At 37.1% G+C, this 19,259-nt stretch overlaps 1 protein-coding gene across 3 annotated transcripts in view; it reads left to right on the top strand.

Annotated features, from left to right (window-relative positions):
• LY75 (lymphocyte antigen 75) overlaps nt 1–19,259 on the top strand; it is a 130,158-nt gene that overhangs the window by 49,309 nt on the left and 61,590 nt on the right. For all 3 annotated transcript variants that reach the window (XM_008513704.2, XM_008513703.2, XM_070580021.1), the window contains exons 18-25: nt 71–246; nt 887–951; nt 1,218–1,297; nt 1,891–2,030; nt 9,913–10,018; nt 10,249–10,409; nt 16,450–16,579; nt 17,991–18,217. In XM_008513704.2, coding sequence (XP_008511926.1) covers nt 71–246; nt 887–951; nt 1,218–1,297; nt 1,891–2,030; nt 9,913–10,018; nt 10,249–10,409; nt 16,450–16,579; nt 17,991–18,217 — 1,085 coding nt within the window. The remainder of the gene's footprint in view (nt 1–70; nt 247–886; nt 952–1,217; nt 1,298–1,890; nt 2,031–9,912; nt 10,019–10,248; nt 10,410–16,449; nt 16,580–17,990; nt 18,218–19,259) is intronic.

The following is a 19,259-nucleotide window of genomic DNA, read 5'->3' as shown; positions in this document are numbered from 1 at the left end:
AACGTTAGTCCGTGTTTAGAGGGTACAGTTTAGTTTGCATAGTCATAACTCTCATCTTCTTCCTCTTTAGAGCGTGCGGGAATTCATGGGCCACCAGTTATAGTAGAAGGGAGTGAATATTGGTTTGTTGCTGATCCTCATTTAAACTACGAAGAAGCCGTCCTGTATTGTGCTAGCAATCACAGTTCTCTGGCTACTGTGACATCTTTTGTAGGACTAAGAGCCGTCAAAAACAAAATAGCAAATGTAATGTAAAAGAATATATTTTTTAATGTTTTTCTTATATTTATTCCATTAAAAAATATTTTAAAAATCTACAAAAGTTAAATGGTCCTCTAAAGTAAAATTTGCTCACTGACATCCAAATTCGTTATTTCAAGTTAGAACAGTTAAATAGAGTTGCTTAATGTTTTAGAGTATTTACAATTAGTTATAAATGTCAATTTATAAGATGAGCATCAATAGATAATATAAATCATTTTAATTCCTTGTCATACTTTTTACTAGAAGTTAGCTTTATAGTTAACTTGAGTTTCTGTTTCTACTAATATCTAACTTTGCAAAATAGCTTTTTGGAGGAAAAATAACGTATCTTTTAAAATTTATACTTAGTTGCAATAGGACACTGTATGTCCCAAGAATGTATGCAGGGACATACATTATTGTGACCATATTTTCTGGACGTAAAATAGGGCCTGAGAATATACAAACAGTTTTCAAACTACTTTTCAAACTTCTTTACCTGGTTTGTATACTTTAGAGACCAAAGTAATGGAATGCCTGGAAATTGTGGTGGTTTGTGGTTATGGTAGGACAGGGTATTTAAATAAAACCCGTTCTAGAAAATTCAGCACATGTAAGGATGGGTGTTTGGTTTGTTTTTCAGATATCTGGTGATGAACAGAAGTGGTGGGTGAGAAGTGAGCAGCCAACAAATCGTCGTTTTTTATAGTATGTGACATCATTGACGCTGCCTTTGTAAAGTTATCATTTAAAAGAAGCAGTCCAAAATTCCCTTTTACCAAGTGGATTTCTATTTATAATTCGTTTTGAATGTTAAGCCATATACTGCCTAGACTAGCAAAACCAAGTCTTTTGCATGTTAGCGTCAAGAAAATGACATAACGTTAAATTTAGAATTCAAATTACTTACAGTAAAAAACAGACTGGGACATGTAAGTACATTACGAATTGTCGAATCTCTCATTTTCTTTCAGCTCACGATATCCATGGCGTCACATCCCTATAACCTTTGGGGAGGAATGCTTGTACTTGTCTGCCAGGAGTTGGTTTAGCGGTAAAGTAAATTCCGAATCCTTTCGTGTTGACTATGTAGTATATGAGCTTCAGGTTCAATTATAGCTTAATCTTGTTTTCCTTTGCGTTATATGTTCGGTAGCTTTATCTTATTCTGATTTATTGCTAATGACAATAGCTCAAATTCCAAATGCAAATAAAGGTGCTTTTCACTGTGAATATTTTGACTTCCTTTATCCTAAAGTGGTTACTTAAGAAATAAACTTGCCACTTTCGTAACTGATAAGCATACAGACAAATTTGCACAGATGAACAGGCAGAGTTCTAAATACAGTTTAGGTCCTTTTCCCCTCATTAGCCTTCTTCGGCTTTCTTCTTACTTCCTGCCATCAGGAACTATGGAAACAGTGGTCATTACATCACATGTGTGCATTTTTATACCCAATTTTGGTGTGCTATAACCTACTGATACGAATAATAATAGAAGACAAAAATGGCTAGGGAAGAAAAGGAATATATTTTAACCATTTGGGAAAGACTGACTTAACGAGACTTTCTTTACTAGGGGATTGTTTTTTAAAGTGTGCTGAATGGAAAATTCTCACCACAGTAATCCTGCTTTTCATTTCTCAGACTTAAATAAACCAGCAGACTGTAGTATCAAGTTGCCCTTCGTCTGTGAAAAATATAATGTATCTTCATTAGAGAAATATAGTCCAGACTCTGCAGCTAAAGTACAATGCTCTGGGGATTGGACTCCTTTTCAGAATAAGGTAAAAAGAGAATTGCTGCTTTATGCAAATAATGATTGCTTTTATGATGGTTGTATGGCCTGTGGCAGAAGGACAACCCATCAAATAACTTGACTAAGATAGCCTCTGCATATCTCAGCATCTCACCTGATTCTCTACACTGCCGGAAACCGAGTTATCTTTCAAGTTAGTCATGCCTACAGGTCTGTCCAAGTACTGCGTTCCTATTCTATCAGTACTAACACTTCTGTCGCTGAAGTTGATCTGTCAATGGATAGTGATACATTGAATGGTCAGGACTGTCTCTATGGCATGTAGGAAACTGACTTAATTTCTGCCTGATAAATTTTCCCCCGAAGGAAAACATCCAAGCAGCATCTACCAATCAAATTAGACCAGCATTTCCCAAACTACTTTTTGGGAACTACATGTATGCTAACAAAGTGTTAATCAGTGATCTTGCCTTCAAAGGGGGGTTTATGATTAAATAGGTTTGGGAAGTGCTGCTTTCTATGTCTGCCTCTTTGAGGGGCATAATCCATGGTGGTATATGTCTCTCTTAGGAAATGCATTTGGCTGCTAAAAAGAGAGAATGCTAGAGTATGTTAAAGCATTTATTCTCTCACATAAAAGAAGTTTGAAGGTAAGCAGGTTGTAGTTGGTGTGGAAGCTTCATGATGTCTTTGAAACCAGACTCCTTTTTTTTGAGGAAGACTCGCCCTGAGCTAACATCCACCGCATTCCTCCTCTTTCTGCTGAGGAAGATTGGCCCTGAGCTAGCATCTGTGCCCATCTCCCTCTATTTTATATGTGGGACACCTGACACAGCATGGCTTGACGGGCAATGCCAGGTCCATGCCTGGGATCCAAACTGGCAAACCCCAGGCCACTGAAGTGGAGCGCGTGAACTTAACGGCTACGCCATCAGGCTGGCCCTGAAACCAGGCTCCTTTTGTTTTTCTCTTCTGCATTTTTTTTTTAGTGAGGATGATTGTCCCTGAGCTAACATCTGTGCCAGTCTTCCTCTATTTTAAAGTATATGGGACGTTGCCACAGCATGGCTTGATGAGCGGTGTGTAGGTCCCTGCCTGGGGATCCTAACCTGCAAACTCTTGGCCGCTGAAGCAGAGTGCATGAACTCAACCACTATGCCACCAGGCCACCCATCTCTTCCACCATTTTTAACATAAGGCTGCCAAGGTCAAATTCAGAGTGTTCTCTCTAGAGTCTTTTCTAGAAGCCATCCAAAGGCATATATCATTGGCCATTCAAGTCTGTAAGTAGGCTGAAAAAAACATTTTATAGAATGTTTCAAGAAACACACTTTGGGACATACCACTCTACACTAACATGGTCATAATATCAAAAAGAAAAAGGAAGAGATGTGTCTGACAGCTGAAAGCAATCTGCAGTAAAGTTATAATATTCGGAGTATATTTTGGCTTTTTAAAATTAAGACAATCTTTTTTGTTCCCCAAAGTACTGGGACCAAAGTAATTTACATGGTTGATGTAAATTTGAATTAAAATATTCTGCCGAAAGACAAGGAGATAATTTCTTTAAAAATGTGGTTTTTAAAAAAAATTTATTTTTTTATTGAGTTTGTAATAGTTTACATCATTGTGAAGTTTCAGCTGTACATTATTTCTTGTCCGTTCCCATGAAAGTGCTCCTTTTCACCCCCTGTGCCCACTCCCCACCCCCCTTCCCCTGGTAACCACCGAACTGATCTCTTTGTCCATGTGCTTGTTTTTCTTCCACATATGGGTAAAATCATCTGGTGTTTGTCTTTCTCAGTCTGGTTTATTTCGCTTAACATCACACCCTCCGGGTCCATCCATGTTGTTGCAAATGGGATGGTTTTGTCTTTTTTTACGGCTGAGTAGTATTCTATTCTATATATATACCACATCTTCTTTATCCAATTGTCGGTCAATGGGCACTTGGATTGTTTCTGCATCTTGGCTATTGAGAATAGTGCTGCAACGAACATAGGGGTGCATATGTTACTTTGGATTGTTGACTTCAAGTTGTTTGGGTAGATACCCAGTAGTAGGATAGCTGGGTCATATGGTATTTCTATTTTTAGTTTTCTGAGGAATCTCCATGCTGTTTTCCATAATGGCTGCACCAGTTCGCATTCCCGCCAGCGGTTTATGAGGGTTCCTCCTTCTCTACAACCTCTCCAATATTTGTTATTTTTAGTCTTAGTGGTTATAGCCGTTTTAAGAGGCGTAAGGTGGTATCTTAGTGTAGTTTTGATTTGCATTTCCCTGATGGTTAGTGATGTTGAACATGTTTTCATTGGCCACCTGTATATATTCTTTGGAAAAATGTCTGTTCATGTCCTCTGCCCGTTTTTTGATCTGGCTGTTTGTTGTTTTGTTGTTCAGTTGTGTGAGTTCCTTATATATTATGGGGATTAACCCCTTGAAAGATATATGATTTGCAAATATTTTCTCCCAATTGGTGGGTTGTCTTTTTGTTTTGATCCTAGTTCCTTTTGCCATGCAGAAGCTCTTTAGTCTGATGAAGTCCCACTTGTTTATTTTTTCTTTTGTTTCCCTTGTCTGAGAAGACATTGTATTTGAAAAGATCCTTTAAGTTCAGAGTCACAGAGTGTACTACCTATATTATCTTCCAGAAGTTTTATGGTTTCAGGACTTATCTTCAAGTCTTTGATCCATTTTGAGTTTATTTTTGGATATGGTGTGAGATAATAGTCTACTTTCATTCTTTTGCATGTGGCTGTCCAGTTTTCCCAACACCATTTATTGAAGAGACTATCTTTTCTCCATTGCATGTTCTTGGCACCTTTGTCGAAGATTAGCTGTCTGTAGATGTGTGGTTTTATTTCTGGGCTTTCCGTTCTATTCCACTGTTCTTGATCTGTATGCCTGTTTTTGTACCAGTACCATGCTGTTTTGATTACTATGGCTTTGTAGTACATTTTGAAGTCAGAGATTTTGATGCCTCCAGCTTTGTTCTTTTTTTTTCTCAGGATTGCTTTAGCAATTCGGAGTCTTTGGTTGTCCCATATGAATTTTAGGATTCTTTGTTCTATTTCCGTGAAGAAGGTCATTGGGATTCTGATTGGGATTGCATTGAATCTGTAGATTGCTTTGGGTAGTATGGACATTTTAACTATGTTTATTCTTCTGATCCATGTGCATGGAATCTCTTTCCATCTCTTTATGTCATCATCTATTCCTTTCTATAATGTCTTATAGTTTTCATTGTCTAAGTCCTTCACCTCCTTGGTTAAATTTATTCCTAGATATTTTATTCTTTTTGTTGCAATTGTAAGTGGAATTGTATTCTTGAGTTCTCTTTCTATGAGTTCATTATTGGAGTATAGAAATGCAACTGATTTCTGTAAGTTGATTTTGTACCCTAAAACTTTACTCTAGTTGTTGATTATTTCTAGTAATTTTCCAATGGATTCTTTAGGGTTGTCAATATATAAGATCACATCATCTGCAAACAGTGAGAGTTTAATTTCTTCATTTCCTCTTTGGATTTCTTTTATTTCTTTTTCCTGCCTAATTGCTCTGGCCAAAATCTCCAGTACTATGTTGAATAAGAGTGGTGATAGTGGGCACCTGTGTCTTGTTCCTGTTTGGAGAAAGATGGCTTTCAGTTTTTCCCCATTGAGTATAATGTTGGCTGTGGGTTCGTCATATACAGCCTTTATTATGTTGAGGTAATTTCCTTCTATCCCCATTTTGTTAAGAGTTTGTATCATAAATGACTGTTGGATCTTGTCAAATGCTTTCTCTGCATCTATTGACATGATCTTGTGGTTTTTATTCCTCATTTTGTTAATGTGGTGTATCACATTGATTGATTTATGGATGTCAAACCATCCCTGAGTCCCTGCTATAAATTCCACTTGATCATGATGTATGATCTTTTTGATGTATTGCTGTATTTGGGTTGCCAATATTTTGTTGAGGATTTTTGCATCTATGTTCATCAGCAGTATAGGCCTGTAGTTTTCCTTTTTCATGTTGTCCTTGTCAGGCTTTGGTATCAGAGCAGAAAATGTTGGCTTCATAGAATGTGTTAGGAAGCATTCCATCTTCCCAAATTTTTTGGAATAGCTCGAGGATAGGTATTAAATCCTCTTTGAATGTTTGGTGGACTTCTCCAGGGAAACCGTCTGGTCCTGGGCTTTTATTTTTTGGAATGCTTTTGATTTTTATTGTTTTAATCTCTTTACTTGTGATTGGTCTATTCAGATTATCCATTTCTTCTTGATTCAGCTTTGGGAGGTTGTAAGAGGCTAAGAATTTATCCATTTCTTCTGGATTGTCCAGTTTGTTGGCATATAGCTTTTCATAGTATTCTCTTATAATCCTTTGTATTTCTGTGGTATCTGTTATAATGTCTTCTCTTTCATTTCTAATTTTATTTATCTGAGCTTTCTCTCTTCTTTGTAAGTCTGGCTAGGGATTTGTCAATTTTGTTTATCTTCTCAAAGAACCAGCTCTTTGTTTCATTGATCCTTTCTACTGCCTTTTTTGTTTCAATAGTGTTTATTTCTGCTCTGATTTTTTATTATTTCTCTCCCTCTGCTGACTTTGGGCTTTGTTTGTTCTTCTTTTTCTAATTCAGTTAGGTGTAGTTTGAGATTGCTTATTTGGGATTTTTCTTGTTTGTTAAGGTGAGCCTGTATTGTGATGAATTTCCCTCTTAGTACCACTTGTGCTACATCCTATATGAGTTGGTATGGTGTGTTTTCATTTTCATTCATCTCCAGATATTTTTTGATTTCTCCTTCAGTTTCTTCAATGATACATTGGTTGTTCAATAGCATGTTGTTTAGTCTCCCCATCTTTGTCCCTTTCTCAGCTTTTTTCTTGTAACTAATTTCTAGCTTCATAGTGTTGTGTTCAGAAAAGATGTTTGTTATTATTTCAATCTTCTTAAACTTATTGAGGCTTGCCTTGTTTCCCAACATACAGCCTATCCTTGAGTATGTTACATGCACACTTGAGAAGAATTCTGGATGGAATTCCACATGGAAGGTGTATTCTGCTGTTTTTGGATGGAGTGTTCTATATATATTGATTAAATCCAACTAGTCTAGCTTTTCATTTAATTCCACTGTGTCCCTGTTGACTTTCTGTCCAGATGATCTATCCATTGATGTGACTAGAGTGTTGAGGTCCCCTACTATTATTGTGTTATTATTAATATCTCCTTTTAGGTTTGTTAATAGTTGCTTTATGAACTTTGGTGCTCCAGTGTTGGGTGCATAGATATTTATAAGTGTTATGTCTTCTTGGTGGAGTGTCCCTTTGATCATTATATACTGTCCCTCTTTGTCTCTCTTTACATGCCTTATCATGAAGTCTACTTTGTCTGATATAAGTATTGCAACACCTGCTTTCTTTTGTTTGCCATTAGCTTGGAGTATCATCTTCCATCCCTTCAGTCTGGGCCTGTGTTTGTCATTGGAGCTAAGATGTGCTTCCTGGAGGCAGCATATTGTTGGGTCTTGCTCTTTAATCCATCTTGCCACTCTGTGCCTTTTTATTTGAAAATTCTACAATTTTCTGATTTTCATCTCTTTACTCCAGGCTTTGAAACCCCTTTCTCCCTTTTTTATTTCAGGTATGAGGGCCTTCTTTAGGATTTCATGGGGCGGGAGGGTCGGGAGGGTCTTGTGGGTATGAACTCCCTTAGCTTTTGTCTATCTGGGAAAGTTTATATTTCTCCATCATATCTGAGGGATATTTTCGCTAGGTAGAGTGTTCTTGGCTGAAATTTTTTGTCCTTCAAAGACTTGAATATGTCATTTCTGTCTCTCCTAGCCTGTAAGGCTTCTGCAGAGAAATCCTCTGAAAGCCTGATGGGGGTTCCTTTGTAGGTTATTTTCTTCTGCCTTGCTGCCCTTAGTATTTTTTCTTTATCATTCACTTTTGCCAGTTTCACTACTATATGCCTTGCAATCAGTCTTTTCACATTGACATATTTAGGAGATCTGATAGCGTCTTTCATGTGGATTTCCATCTTCTTCCCCAGGTTTGGAAAGTTCTCTGCTATTATTTCTTTGAACAGACTTTCTGCCCCATTTTCTTTCTCTTCTCCCTCTTGAATACCTATAATTCTTATGTTGCATTTCCTAACTGAGTCAGATATTTCTTTGAGACGTTCTTCATTTCTTTTTAGTCTCAGTTCTCTCTCCTCCTCTATCTGGAGCAATTCAGTCTGTCTATCTTCAATTATACTGGTTCACTCCTTGATGATATCCACTCAAGCATTCAGGGAATCCATATTTTGTTTTATTTCATCTGTTGTGTCTTTCGTCTCCAATATTTCTGATTGGTTCTTCTTTATAGTTTCAATCTCTTTTGTGAAGTAGCTCCTGAACTTGTTGAATTGTTTCTCTACATTCTTTTTTAACTCATTGAGTTTTTTGATGATAGCTGTTTTGAATTGTCATTTAGATTACGTATTTCTTTGTCTTCAGGATTGATTTCTTTTTTTTAAATTATTTTTTATTTATTTATCTATTTTTAATTAATTTTTTTTTTAAGGATTGGCACCTGGGCTAACAACTGTTGCCAATCTTTTCTTCTTTCTTCTTCTTTTTTTCCTGCTTTATCTCCCCAAACCCCACCCCCCCACGCCCCCCCCCCCCCCCCCCCCGTACACAGTTGTATATCTTAGCTGCTGGTCCTTCTAGTTGTAGGATGTGGGACGCCGCCTCAACATGGCCTGATGAGCGGTGCCATGTCCGCACCCAGGATCTGAACCCTGGGCTGCCACAGCGGAGGACACAAACTTAACCACTCGGCCACGGAGCTGGCCCCAGGATTGATTTCTGAGTCCTTGTCTTTTTCCTTTGGTCTGGAGATTTAATATAATTTTTGATACTGCTGGAGGGCGTGGCTTTATTCTTTTGCATTGTGGTATTATTTGGCTGCAGTTACCACTGGGTGGGGATCAAGAGCCGCATATTCTGAGCCCACTGTGTTCTGCCAGGATCCCTGGTGCTGGAGCCAGCACTGGGCGGGTGGGAGGGAGGAGCGCTTTCTTCTGCATGTTCTCAGGGTTTTCTCTCTTTGCCCTTGCTGTCTGCTCTCCTGGGGTGTTGACTTGATGAAGTCACCCCCTGCAATAGGTTTCACCCTGATGGGGGCTTTCCTCGAGGCTGGGAGGAACCTTGGGGATCTTTGATGTCCCGTGAATGGGTGCCCTCTCCCCCTTCCCTCCCTCCCGGAGGCCATGCACAATCCCCAAATTGCAGTCTTTTGGGGAGTGAGTAATGCTTTCTCTTACCCTGTTCCACCTTCTCCACAGGTAACTCCAGCACCTCCGCCTTCCGACATATGGTTGCATGGGTCTCTCAGACGTCTTTTGTATTGCAAGGATGTCCTCTGTTGGAATATGAATGTCTTTTTCATTATATTGTGGAGAGAGGAGTTCACTGGGAGAGCTCACTCTGCCATGATGCTGACATCACTCTAAAAATGTTTTTTTTTAATATGAGGAGGTGATGATTAAGAGTACAGACTTTGAAATCAGATGGAACAGAGTATAAATGCTGGCTATACCATTGTATGGCTATTTCACTTATGGGTAAAGTTACTTAACTTCTCTGTGCCTCAGTTTCCCCATTTGTTGTGAGAATTAAATGAGATAATACTATGTGAACTATTTAGCACATAGGAAGCACTCAACAAATGAGAGACTTAAAAAAAAATTATTTGAAGACCATTCTTCAATTGTTTAAATTGAGAGTGTAGATCTGCGTTCTTATGATACTCCTTTGTAGGTTTCCATGTCTCACAGACCAAAAATTAGCAGCCCTCTAAAAGATAAGGCATTTACTTCTTATGTGAGCTTTCCCATGTCTGGAATCTTATGCTTCACATATGTTCTTTATTTGCAGTGTTTTCTAAAGCTCAAAGGCAAGTCTCTCACATTTACTCAAGCAAATGACGTCTGTCACTCCTATGGTGGCACCCTTCCTTCAGTGTTGAGCCAGAGAGAACAAGGTAGCAGAACTGTTTTGGAAACGTGTTTTATTCTGATTTGGGGCCAAGTTAGTTTTGGGAGGCCGTGGGGAATTAACATATAAAAATAATCTTATTAAACTACTTTTTTACAGAGTAGGTAAAAGACTATATTCTGATAGTTAAATAAGCAAGAGATATTCATTGACATTTTTAGTATATCTTTAATTTGAATAAGTCAAATACTTTCTAAAAAAATGTCTTTCCAACAGATTTTATTACATCCTTGCTTCCGGGTATGGAAGCTACTTTATGGATTGGTTTGCGCTGGACTGCCTATGAAAGGATGAGCAAATGGACAGATGACAGAGAGCTGACATATGGTAACTTTCACCCATTATTGGTTGGTCGGAGGCTGAGAATACCAAAAGATGTAAGTTTTTTTAAATCAGTAATCTATGTAGCTCTGTGAAATACCTGAGTCTTTCATAAATTATTTGATTAAGAACAAGGGCCTATTAGGGCTGGCCCAGTGGTGGAGTAGTTAAGTTCAGTGTGCTCCACTTTGGCAGCCTGGGTTTATGGGTTCAGATCCTGGGCACAAACCTACACCACTTATCAAGCCATGCTGTGCCAGCGACCCACTTACAAAATAGAGGATGATGGGCACAGACGTTAGCTCAGGGCCAATCTTCCTCAAGCAAAAATAAGAAGATTGGCAACAGGTGTTAGCTCAGGGCCAATCTTCCTCACAAACAAAAAAAAAAACAGGAGCCTATTTTATGAGTCCATTTATATGAAACATCCAGAACAGGCAAATCTATAGAGATAGAAAGTCGATTAGTTGTTGCCAAAGACTAAGGAGGATGGAAGGATTGGAGGTGATGGCTAAATGACATGGGGTTTTCTTTTTGAGTAGTGAAAATGTCCTAATATTGATGGGGAGTGATGGTTGCACAACTCCATGAATATACTAAAAACTATGGAATGAGTGCTTTAACTGGGTGAGTTCTACTGTATATAAATTATACCTCAATAAAGCTGTCACAGGAAGAAGAACAGTTAGAACGGGAGCTCCACAGCCACAGGTGGATGCCCTAGTTTTCATACTAGCATCAGATTCCGTAGCACTTATTTCACAACCATGTAAAACCATCAAGTAGTGAGTTGGAAATAGAGGCAAATAGAAATGCTTTACTTAACATTTTGGGATTTGGGGCTGTCAACCTCAGTCTCCTGAGAAAAAGAGTACAAAATTGGTGATTAGTGATCATTTTTCCCCAAGAGCTAAATGTAAAGAAGCTATAGAAGGGAAGAAGGCACCATATTAGCAATAACTATCTATCCCAGGATACTGCTGCCCATTCCTTCTGTCCTCCCTATTTGCCAGATACAAACCACGTTTTTCACAAAGGGCAGAGATTAAGCAATTAACTTTTATGCCAAATTCCAAAAATATGTCCTAGACAGCAATCAGCTGATGTTCCTGATGCAATGTAACTTTGTTCAAGGTTGACATTGGTGGCAAAGGGAACTCTGAATCACGTGTAGCTATGTACAAAGTAAATGGCCAGCCCTAGTGGTCTAGTGGTTAAGATTTGGCGCTCTCACTGCTGCAGCCCGGGTTCATTTCCTGGTCCAGGAACCACACCGCCCATCTGTCGGTTGTGGTACTGTGGCAGCTACATGTTGTTGTAATGCTGAAAGCTATGCCGCTGGTATTTCACGTAAAAGCAGGGTCACCCATGGTGGACCATAGTAGACAGACAGCAGAGCTTCCAGACTAAGACAGACTAGGAAGAAGGACCTGGCCAACCACTTCTGAAAAAATTGGCTGTGAAAACCTTGTGGATAGCAGCAGAGCATTGTCTGATAGAGCGCTGGAAGATGAAAGGATGGCATACGGAGATAGAGCAGGGTTACACTCTGCTATACACAGGGTCACTAGGGGTCTGAGTCGACTCCATGGCACTAACAGCAAACAAAGTAGCTATCAAAATAATGTTTGGATATTATAGAAAACTTGAAAGTTATAGAAAAGTAAATACAGTAAAGAAAAATATCGACTCTTATCCTGCTTACACTTAGGCTGGTAGTTTTTAAACTTTTAACCATAACCCATAGTAAGAAATACATTTAAATCACCACCGAGCACATAGATATAAATAGAATATTGAATTGAAACAAAAGTTTCAGGAAAGAGTACTTACCCTTAGAGCTCAAGCACACTGATAGTTCTTTCTATTCTGTTCCACTCTAGTCTAGTCTAGTTTCTGTGTCCTATCCTGTCCTATCCATTTCATTATCACAAACGTGAGTCAAGATCCACTTAATTGATTTCATGACCTACTAAATGAGTCTCAAACCATATTTGAACCCTGATCTAGGAAAGCACAATGAGTATTTCAGTGTTTTTTTCTTGTAGGGCTTTTCTATACAGCATCTTCTTGACATAGATAAGATCATAGTATATGTACACTGTTGTATTCTACTTTTCTTAGTTTTATAAGTAGTTTCTTATGCCATTAAAAGATGAAGCTGATAAGCATTGTAATGGTTGCACAATATTTCTTAATAGATACCCCATCATTTACCTAAACAATGCTTCATATTTAGGTTGCTTCCAGTTTTGTGTAATCCTAAACAGTGCTTTAATCTTTGCTTATACTTCAAGTAACCTCCTTAAGATAGATTTTGGAAGTCATATAGCCAGATCAAAAGATATAAGTAGTTACAAAGCTCTGGTCGCCAAATTACTTTCCAGAAAGATTTATGAGTTTGTATTTTTGTCAGCAATTTATTGTGATTGCCCTTCTGTCCAGACTAGTATATTAATAATTTCTAACATTTGTTGAGCAACTAGTATGTGTCGATCAGTCTACCAATGCATCACATGCATTATTTCATTTAATCTGCACAAAAGATGTAAAAAAGTCTGTTACTCCTCCCCTATCTTAAAAATGTGGAGACATAGACAGTCGTATAACTTGCCAGCAGTCACACAGCCTATGTGTGCAGAGTAGACATTTAAATCCAGGTCCAAGAGGCTGCAGAGGCACCATTCTTAGCTTCTCTACTACATTGCTTCTGAAGTGCATTATCTTTTTAAGATTCTTGCTAATTTGGTAGTTTAAATGATATCATATTTTCATTTATATTTCTCTGATTTCTAGTGAAAACAAATTTCTGTAAATTCAATAATAATATGAATTTCATCAAGTGTGAATGTTGTTATTCTTTTCCAATTTATCAAAGCCTTAATGTATTTCTTATTGATTTTATGGTTATGTAAATATTAATATGCTGGCCTGTGTTTCTTACAAATATTTCTGTAGGTGTTTTCTTTAGGTCTGAATACCAAAACAATTACAGAAATAAGTTTTGATTTTTTTTGTTGTGTGTTCAAATGTGTTTATTTCCTTTTTTTCCTCCATTGATTTTAGGTTAGAAAGTCTACCACGTAAATGTTAGTTAAATGTATGCCTATATTTTCTTCGTTTTGTTTTATAGGTTGCCTTTTTTTTTTCTGACAGCATGATACATCTATGGTATAGGTGTATGTTATCAATAAATACTGAATCCTTTTCCCTAATCCTAGCCAATTGTCTACCGTCATTTATTTCATATGCACTTTCATTTGTTAAAAGCAATATAGGATGCCTCCTTCATCATATATGAAGTGTGTGTGTGTGTACGAGGTATACTCTTATACAGCTATTAGACTGATGTAAATATTATAACTTTGCCATGTTTTAAAAAATATAATAAGATTAGTTATCCTTTATTATATGCCTTTCAAAAACTACTTTTAGCTATTCTTGTCCATGCTTCCAGACACACTAGAATTATTTAGTCAATTTCCAGCTAAAACAATTTAATAAAAAACTTCTGATGAGAATTTGACAACAATCTAGGGAGAACTGGCATCTTTTTATTAATTTTCCAATTCAGGAATATGATATATAATACATCTCTCCATGTATTCAAGTCTTCCCTTAGAGCCCTCAGTGAAGTTTTTATAGGAGTTTTCTTTCTTGTCGTCATTGAGAATGGCAGCTTTTTCTTGATTTTCCTTTTCTTTTCTTTTTTTTTTTCTTGGTGAGGAAGACTGGCCCTGAGCTAACATCTGCTGCCAATCTTCCTCTTTTTGCTTGAGGAAGGTTGGCCCTAAGCTAACATCTGTGCCAGTCTTCTTCTATTTTATGTGGGATGCTGCCACAGCATGGCTTGATGATCGCTGCTAGACCTGTGCCTGGAATCCAAACCAGTGAACCCTGGGCCACCAAAGCAGAGCTCAGGAACTTAACCACTGCACCACCAGGCCAGCCCCTTGATTTTTTTTACTGATATGTAGGAAAGTGATTGGGGATTTTTATATATTTATTTCATAGGCATCTGTCTTACTAAAAGCTCTTATTTCTTCTCAAAGTTTTTCACTAAATTTTCTTGGGTTTCCTAATGAGATAGTCATAATTTGCAAATACCAGTTCATGCTTTATTACATATGGTGGGACTTCCAGGACCGTAGTCAATACCAGGAGTAATCAATACCATTCTAGACTTGATCTGGACTTTAATGGGACTGTCTCCAGCCTTTCATTGTTATATATGATGTTGACTCTTTAAGATATATCATTCTATAACTAGCTTATTTAGAATTTTTATTCAGGAATAAGTACTGGATTTCCTAAAACTTGTTTCCAGCATGTATTGAAATTGTCGTTTAGTTTTTCCCATTAGGCCTATTGATATATGGTATCATACATTAATAACTGGTATATTAAACTGTCTTTATCTTCTTGTCATAAAATCTAGCTGCTCAGAGTAGATTATTATTTTACTGTTCTACTGAGTTAGATTGTTAGAATTTTGTTTGGGAATGTTTTCATCTCTGTTCTTGAGAGTTAAATTTTTATGCCATATTGTCAGGTTTTTTTTCTGATCATGTCAGCTTCATAAGATGAACTGGGTAACTTTCTGCCTTTGTGTTGTGAAATTATGACTCAGCCTGGGGAATCATCTTTCCCTAAAGACAGGGAGTTTGAAGGAACTACCTGCAAACCATGTGATGTTAGAACCCTTTTCAGAGATGATTTTTTAATAATACAGGGATTTGGTGCATAGCTGAGGGCCTAAACTCTAGGGTCAGGCTGTCTGGGTTTGAATTCCATTCAGCCATTCAGTGTGCCTTTGGAAGTTCACTTAACTTTGCTTAAGCCTCAATTTTTCGTCTGTAATTTCTGATGCTTTTGTACCTGCAATACAATGTGGGGATTACATAAGATAATTCATTTAAAGCTTTTAGCACAGTACCTGACCTATAGTTTTAAAAATGAGATATTATTAATTTCAATTTTCTGTAAAGTTACTGGTACATTTTGGTGTTTCCACTTCTCCTTATAGCAGTTATGTTAATTTGTATTTTGCAAGAAAGTTGTCTGTTTCATTTAGATTTTCAAATGTATTAGAATAAATTTGTGTATGCTATTATCTTCTTAAATCTCCCTATCTTATTTCAGTTGTTTTTACCTTTTTCTTATTTAGATTTTTACAAACACTGCTCTATGTTATTGCTTTCTCCTCCCTCTTCTCCAACCTCTACTCCTATTGCTTGAGACATATCTACAAATACTACTATATTTTTCTATCCTGTTCTTCTTGGAGTTATATTTTTGCTGATTTTCTCATCTCCTACATTGAATTCTTAGTTCATCTTTCTTTAAAAAACAGAATACATTTAATAATACACATTTGCCTCCACATAAAGTTTTACTCATATCCCTTATAATAGTTCTCTTATTATTCTGTCCTGTAATTATTTTATTTTGTTTTTACTTTAATGTTTATTGAGTAGTGAATGTGTGTGTGTTTTAATTTGTAGCTCCTAGGATAAGCTTACTTTTCTTATTTTTCTAAGTGTGCTTTGTTTCAAACATACAGAAAAGTATAGGGACAATATACTTTGATAAATTTTCATGTCTAGTATTATTGATTTGTGGTCAGAGAATGAAATCTAGATAGATACTTTTATTTATGGAAGTTTTTATAGTGACTAGTATAGGATCAAAGCTTTAAGGTGAGTTCTCTGTTGGGTGGTACACAGTTTGTCATTATAAAAAGTTTATGAACATCTAATAAGTTGAATTAATAATCAACCTAAATGTCAAGAATGATAGCAGTGTATTAAATATTGCTATAATTGTGTTTTCATCTTATTTCTAACAGTTTTTCTTTATCTGTTTTGAAGATATATTATCAATATGGTGACTATTTTGTTTTATAATTTCTATAGTTAATTGCCCTTTTTCCATGCTTTGAAAGTTTATGAGGATTTTCTTAATGATTTCATGGTCAGCTCCTTAATGGAAGTTTCTTACAGGGGGAAAATCCAATTTGGAATATAAAGTTCTCTTGCTAGGATCTTCAGACTTTTCCTTTCCCGATTGCTTGTGCATATTTGCCTTTCTCTTTAGATTTTTGAAGAAGATTTCCCCTACTACTGTGCTCTCATGCTCAATCTCCAAAAGTCTCCTTATACTGGGACGTGGAATTTTACTTCCTGCAGTGAACACCACACTCTGGCTCTCTGTCAGAAATATTCAGGTATGGATTATTATCTAGATAACTATGCTACTTTGCGCTGTTGATGTGTACAATACTTTTTCACAAAAATCTTAGAAGCGAATTAATGTTAATTTATAATCATATTGCTTCCTTGAAATTTCAGTGTGGCTAAATCCATATTGGCTCAGTAAGTCACATTATGTCAAGTGGAATGTGATTTTTTTCAAATTTCATTGCCATACTTAAGTAAATATCGAAGTTACTATCAGATGGGATTTCTTAATCGGAGTTGTCTAAGGTAGTAAGTTACGGTTGAATTTTCTTTTCCTTTCCACTCTGACATTTTTCAGGTTTTACTTTCTGCCATGGGAAAAGGAGGAGAGAAAACTTAATGTTTTTAATTGAGCCTGGTGTAAACGTTCACAGTTAAATTTAGAACTGAAAAAAAAAGAACATGAAGCTTTAGTAAAGGATTACTGTCTATGCCTTCCTGTAATCCAAATAAAAATAAAGTGTGTACTTAAAAAGAGGAATCATCAACTTTCCAAAAAGATATTTTTAAAGGGTATTAAATTTGGGCTGGCCCTGTGGCATGGTGGTTAAGTTCAGCCCACTCCACTTCAGCAGCCCAGGTTCGCAGGTTCAGATCCCAGGTGTGGACCTACACCACTTGACAGCCATGCTATGGCAGCATCCCATATACAAAATAGAGGAAGATTGGCTAGATGCTAGCTCAGGGCCAGTTTTCTTCAAGCAAAAAAAAGAGGAAGATTGGCAACGGATGTTAGCTCAGGGTGAAACTTCCTCAGCAAAAACAAAAACAAAAAAAGGTATTAAATTGTTTTCATTGATCACAGTAAGTTTCTAACAAATGATTTTTTGTTGAAAAAACAACTTTGTCATGTAATGAGGAACCTCAAGTGATAATCCATGTACTTCTGAACTTGTTTTTGCTAAATTAATCTTTACTCATTTGTCTCATACTTTTTAGTAACTACCTTATTCAGAGAAGTTCTATAAAGCAATAATTCAAATATATCCTCTTTTGGGTGGTTTTGTACATTTTTTCATGGGAGCGCTCCCAGATGAAAACTTTGTAGGAGAATACATAACACCTTCCTGTGTTGAAACAGTTCAAACAAATGAGGTATTTGACACCAATCTGAAATAGTAATCCTATGGCAACTTCCTTTTTTTTTATAGCTTTTCTCCTTCCTGAAACATATCCGCTAAAACAGAATTTTGTTCTAATTTTAGAAAACAAATGTTGTGGCTCACACATATTACCTAAGGTGTTAGCAAGACATACCTAGTTCTCCCACGCCAAATCTAAAATAAATGAATAGATAAGTAATAGCTAAAATACAGTATTATGGGGAGAAGTTTGAAAAAATGTCCCATGACTTGCAGAGTCAGTGGTTTTTGTGGGCTTTTTTTCTTTTACACACAGAAATTGAAGACAGACAGACCATACAGAATACTTCAGAAACTGTGAAATATCTAGATAATCTGTACAAAATAATCCTGAAGACTATGACCTGGTCCGATGCTCTAAGGGAGTGTCAGAAAGATAACATGCGCCTGGTGAGCATCACAGACCCTTACCAGCAGGCGTTCCTAACTGTGCAGGCGGTCCGTCATAACTCTTCTTTATGGATTGGACTCTCCAGTCAAGACGTAAGTTTTCCGTCCCAACTGCCAGGATTGGGTGATGGAATGTGACATTTTTTATTTCTCACCGCCTCTCTCATATCAGACTAAAAGAAACCAGAGATCGTAAAATCTTACTCTAGTGAATGAATTTCGTGAAATATGTAATTTTTAGTGGCAGTCATCTTTCCACTATTGAAAGATCTGGTGCTTTATTGTTTAGATTAAGAAAAAGCTCTAGTGGACATTTGAAGCTGAGCACTTCTTTTTATTTATTCCAATCAAAGACTGTGCTGGAATCAGGAGCTGCCATGTCTCCTTAGCCAGTGAAAAGAAGAGAGGAAGGGAAGAATTAAAAAATCAGAAGAGGCTGGGTGTGTGGAAGCACTGTGGGTGGTGTTGAAGAGTCTTTCTTATCCCTTTCAGAATCAGCAGAGTGAAATTCAGCCAGTCTAAAAAGGGATTTGAATCGTGTTTCACCACTTCTTAAGCGCTGATCCTGGATAGATGTCTTGGGTACTTCTTATTCATTTCGCAGCCCAGCAAAGAATGCTAGTCTCCTGTTAATCCCAGCACTAAACTACGTACATGTAGCACAAACAGGAATATTTATGCTACTGAACCTTTTGGCTATAATTAATAGGGAATGTTTTTAATAAAGCTGTGGTGTTCCTCTCAGCATTTTTATCTCTTTTCTAGGCCTTGTATGTAATAATTTGATACTCTGCCCACTGAGAGGTATTGGAGGGTAAGACAGCGGGCTGGTGTATAAGGTTGCACACATCATGCACCACATAGGGGGTGCCGTTTACAAAGATTGTGATGGGAACTTTGCTCCCTGCATCTGTGCAAGGCATGACTGCTGAAGCCCTGGTTAGATAAACGTCACCTAGACCAGTATTCCTAATCCACTCTCAGAGAGAGAGCAATTGGCAGAGTGGAAGAGAAGAGTCCATTGCATTATGAAGCAAATCTAAGTTACGTATACCTTAGGATAACCCTCAATATATCAAGATGGTTTGAGGGCTGCCTGGAGAAAATGTGATTAAAGACAGTTTAGTTCTAGCAC

The sequence above is a fragment of the Equus przewalskii genome, chromosome 17, assembly GCF_037783145.1.
Source record: "Equus przewalskii isolate Varuska chromosome 17, EquPr2, whole genome shotgun sequence".
Classification (NCBI taxonomy): domain Eukaryota; kingdom Metazoa; phylum Chordata; class Mammalia; order Perissodactyla; family Equidae; genus Equus; species Equus przewalskii.
The sequence above is the reverse complement of the archived record's forward strand: the minus strand, read 5'-3'. Positions and strand labels throughout refer to the sequence as shown.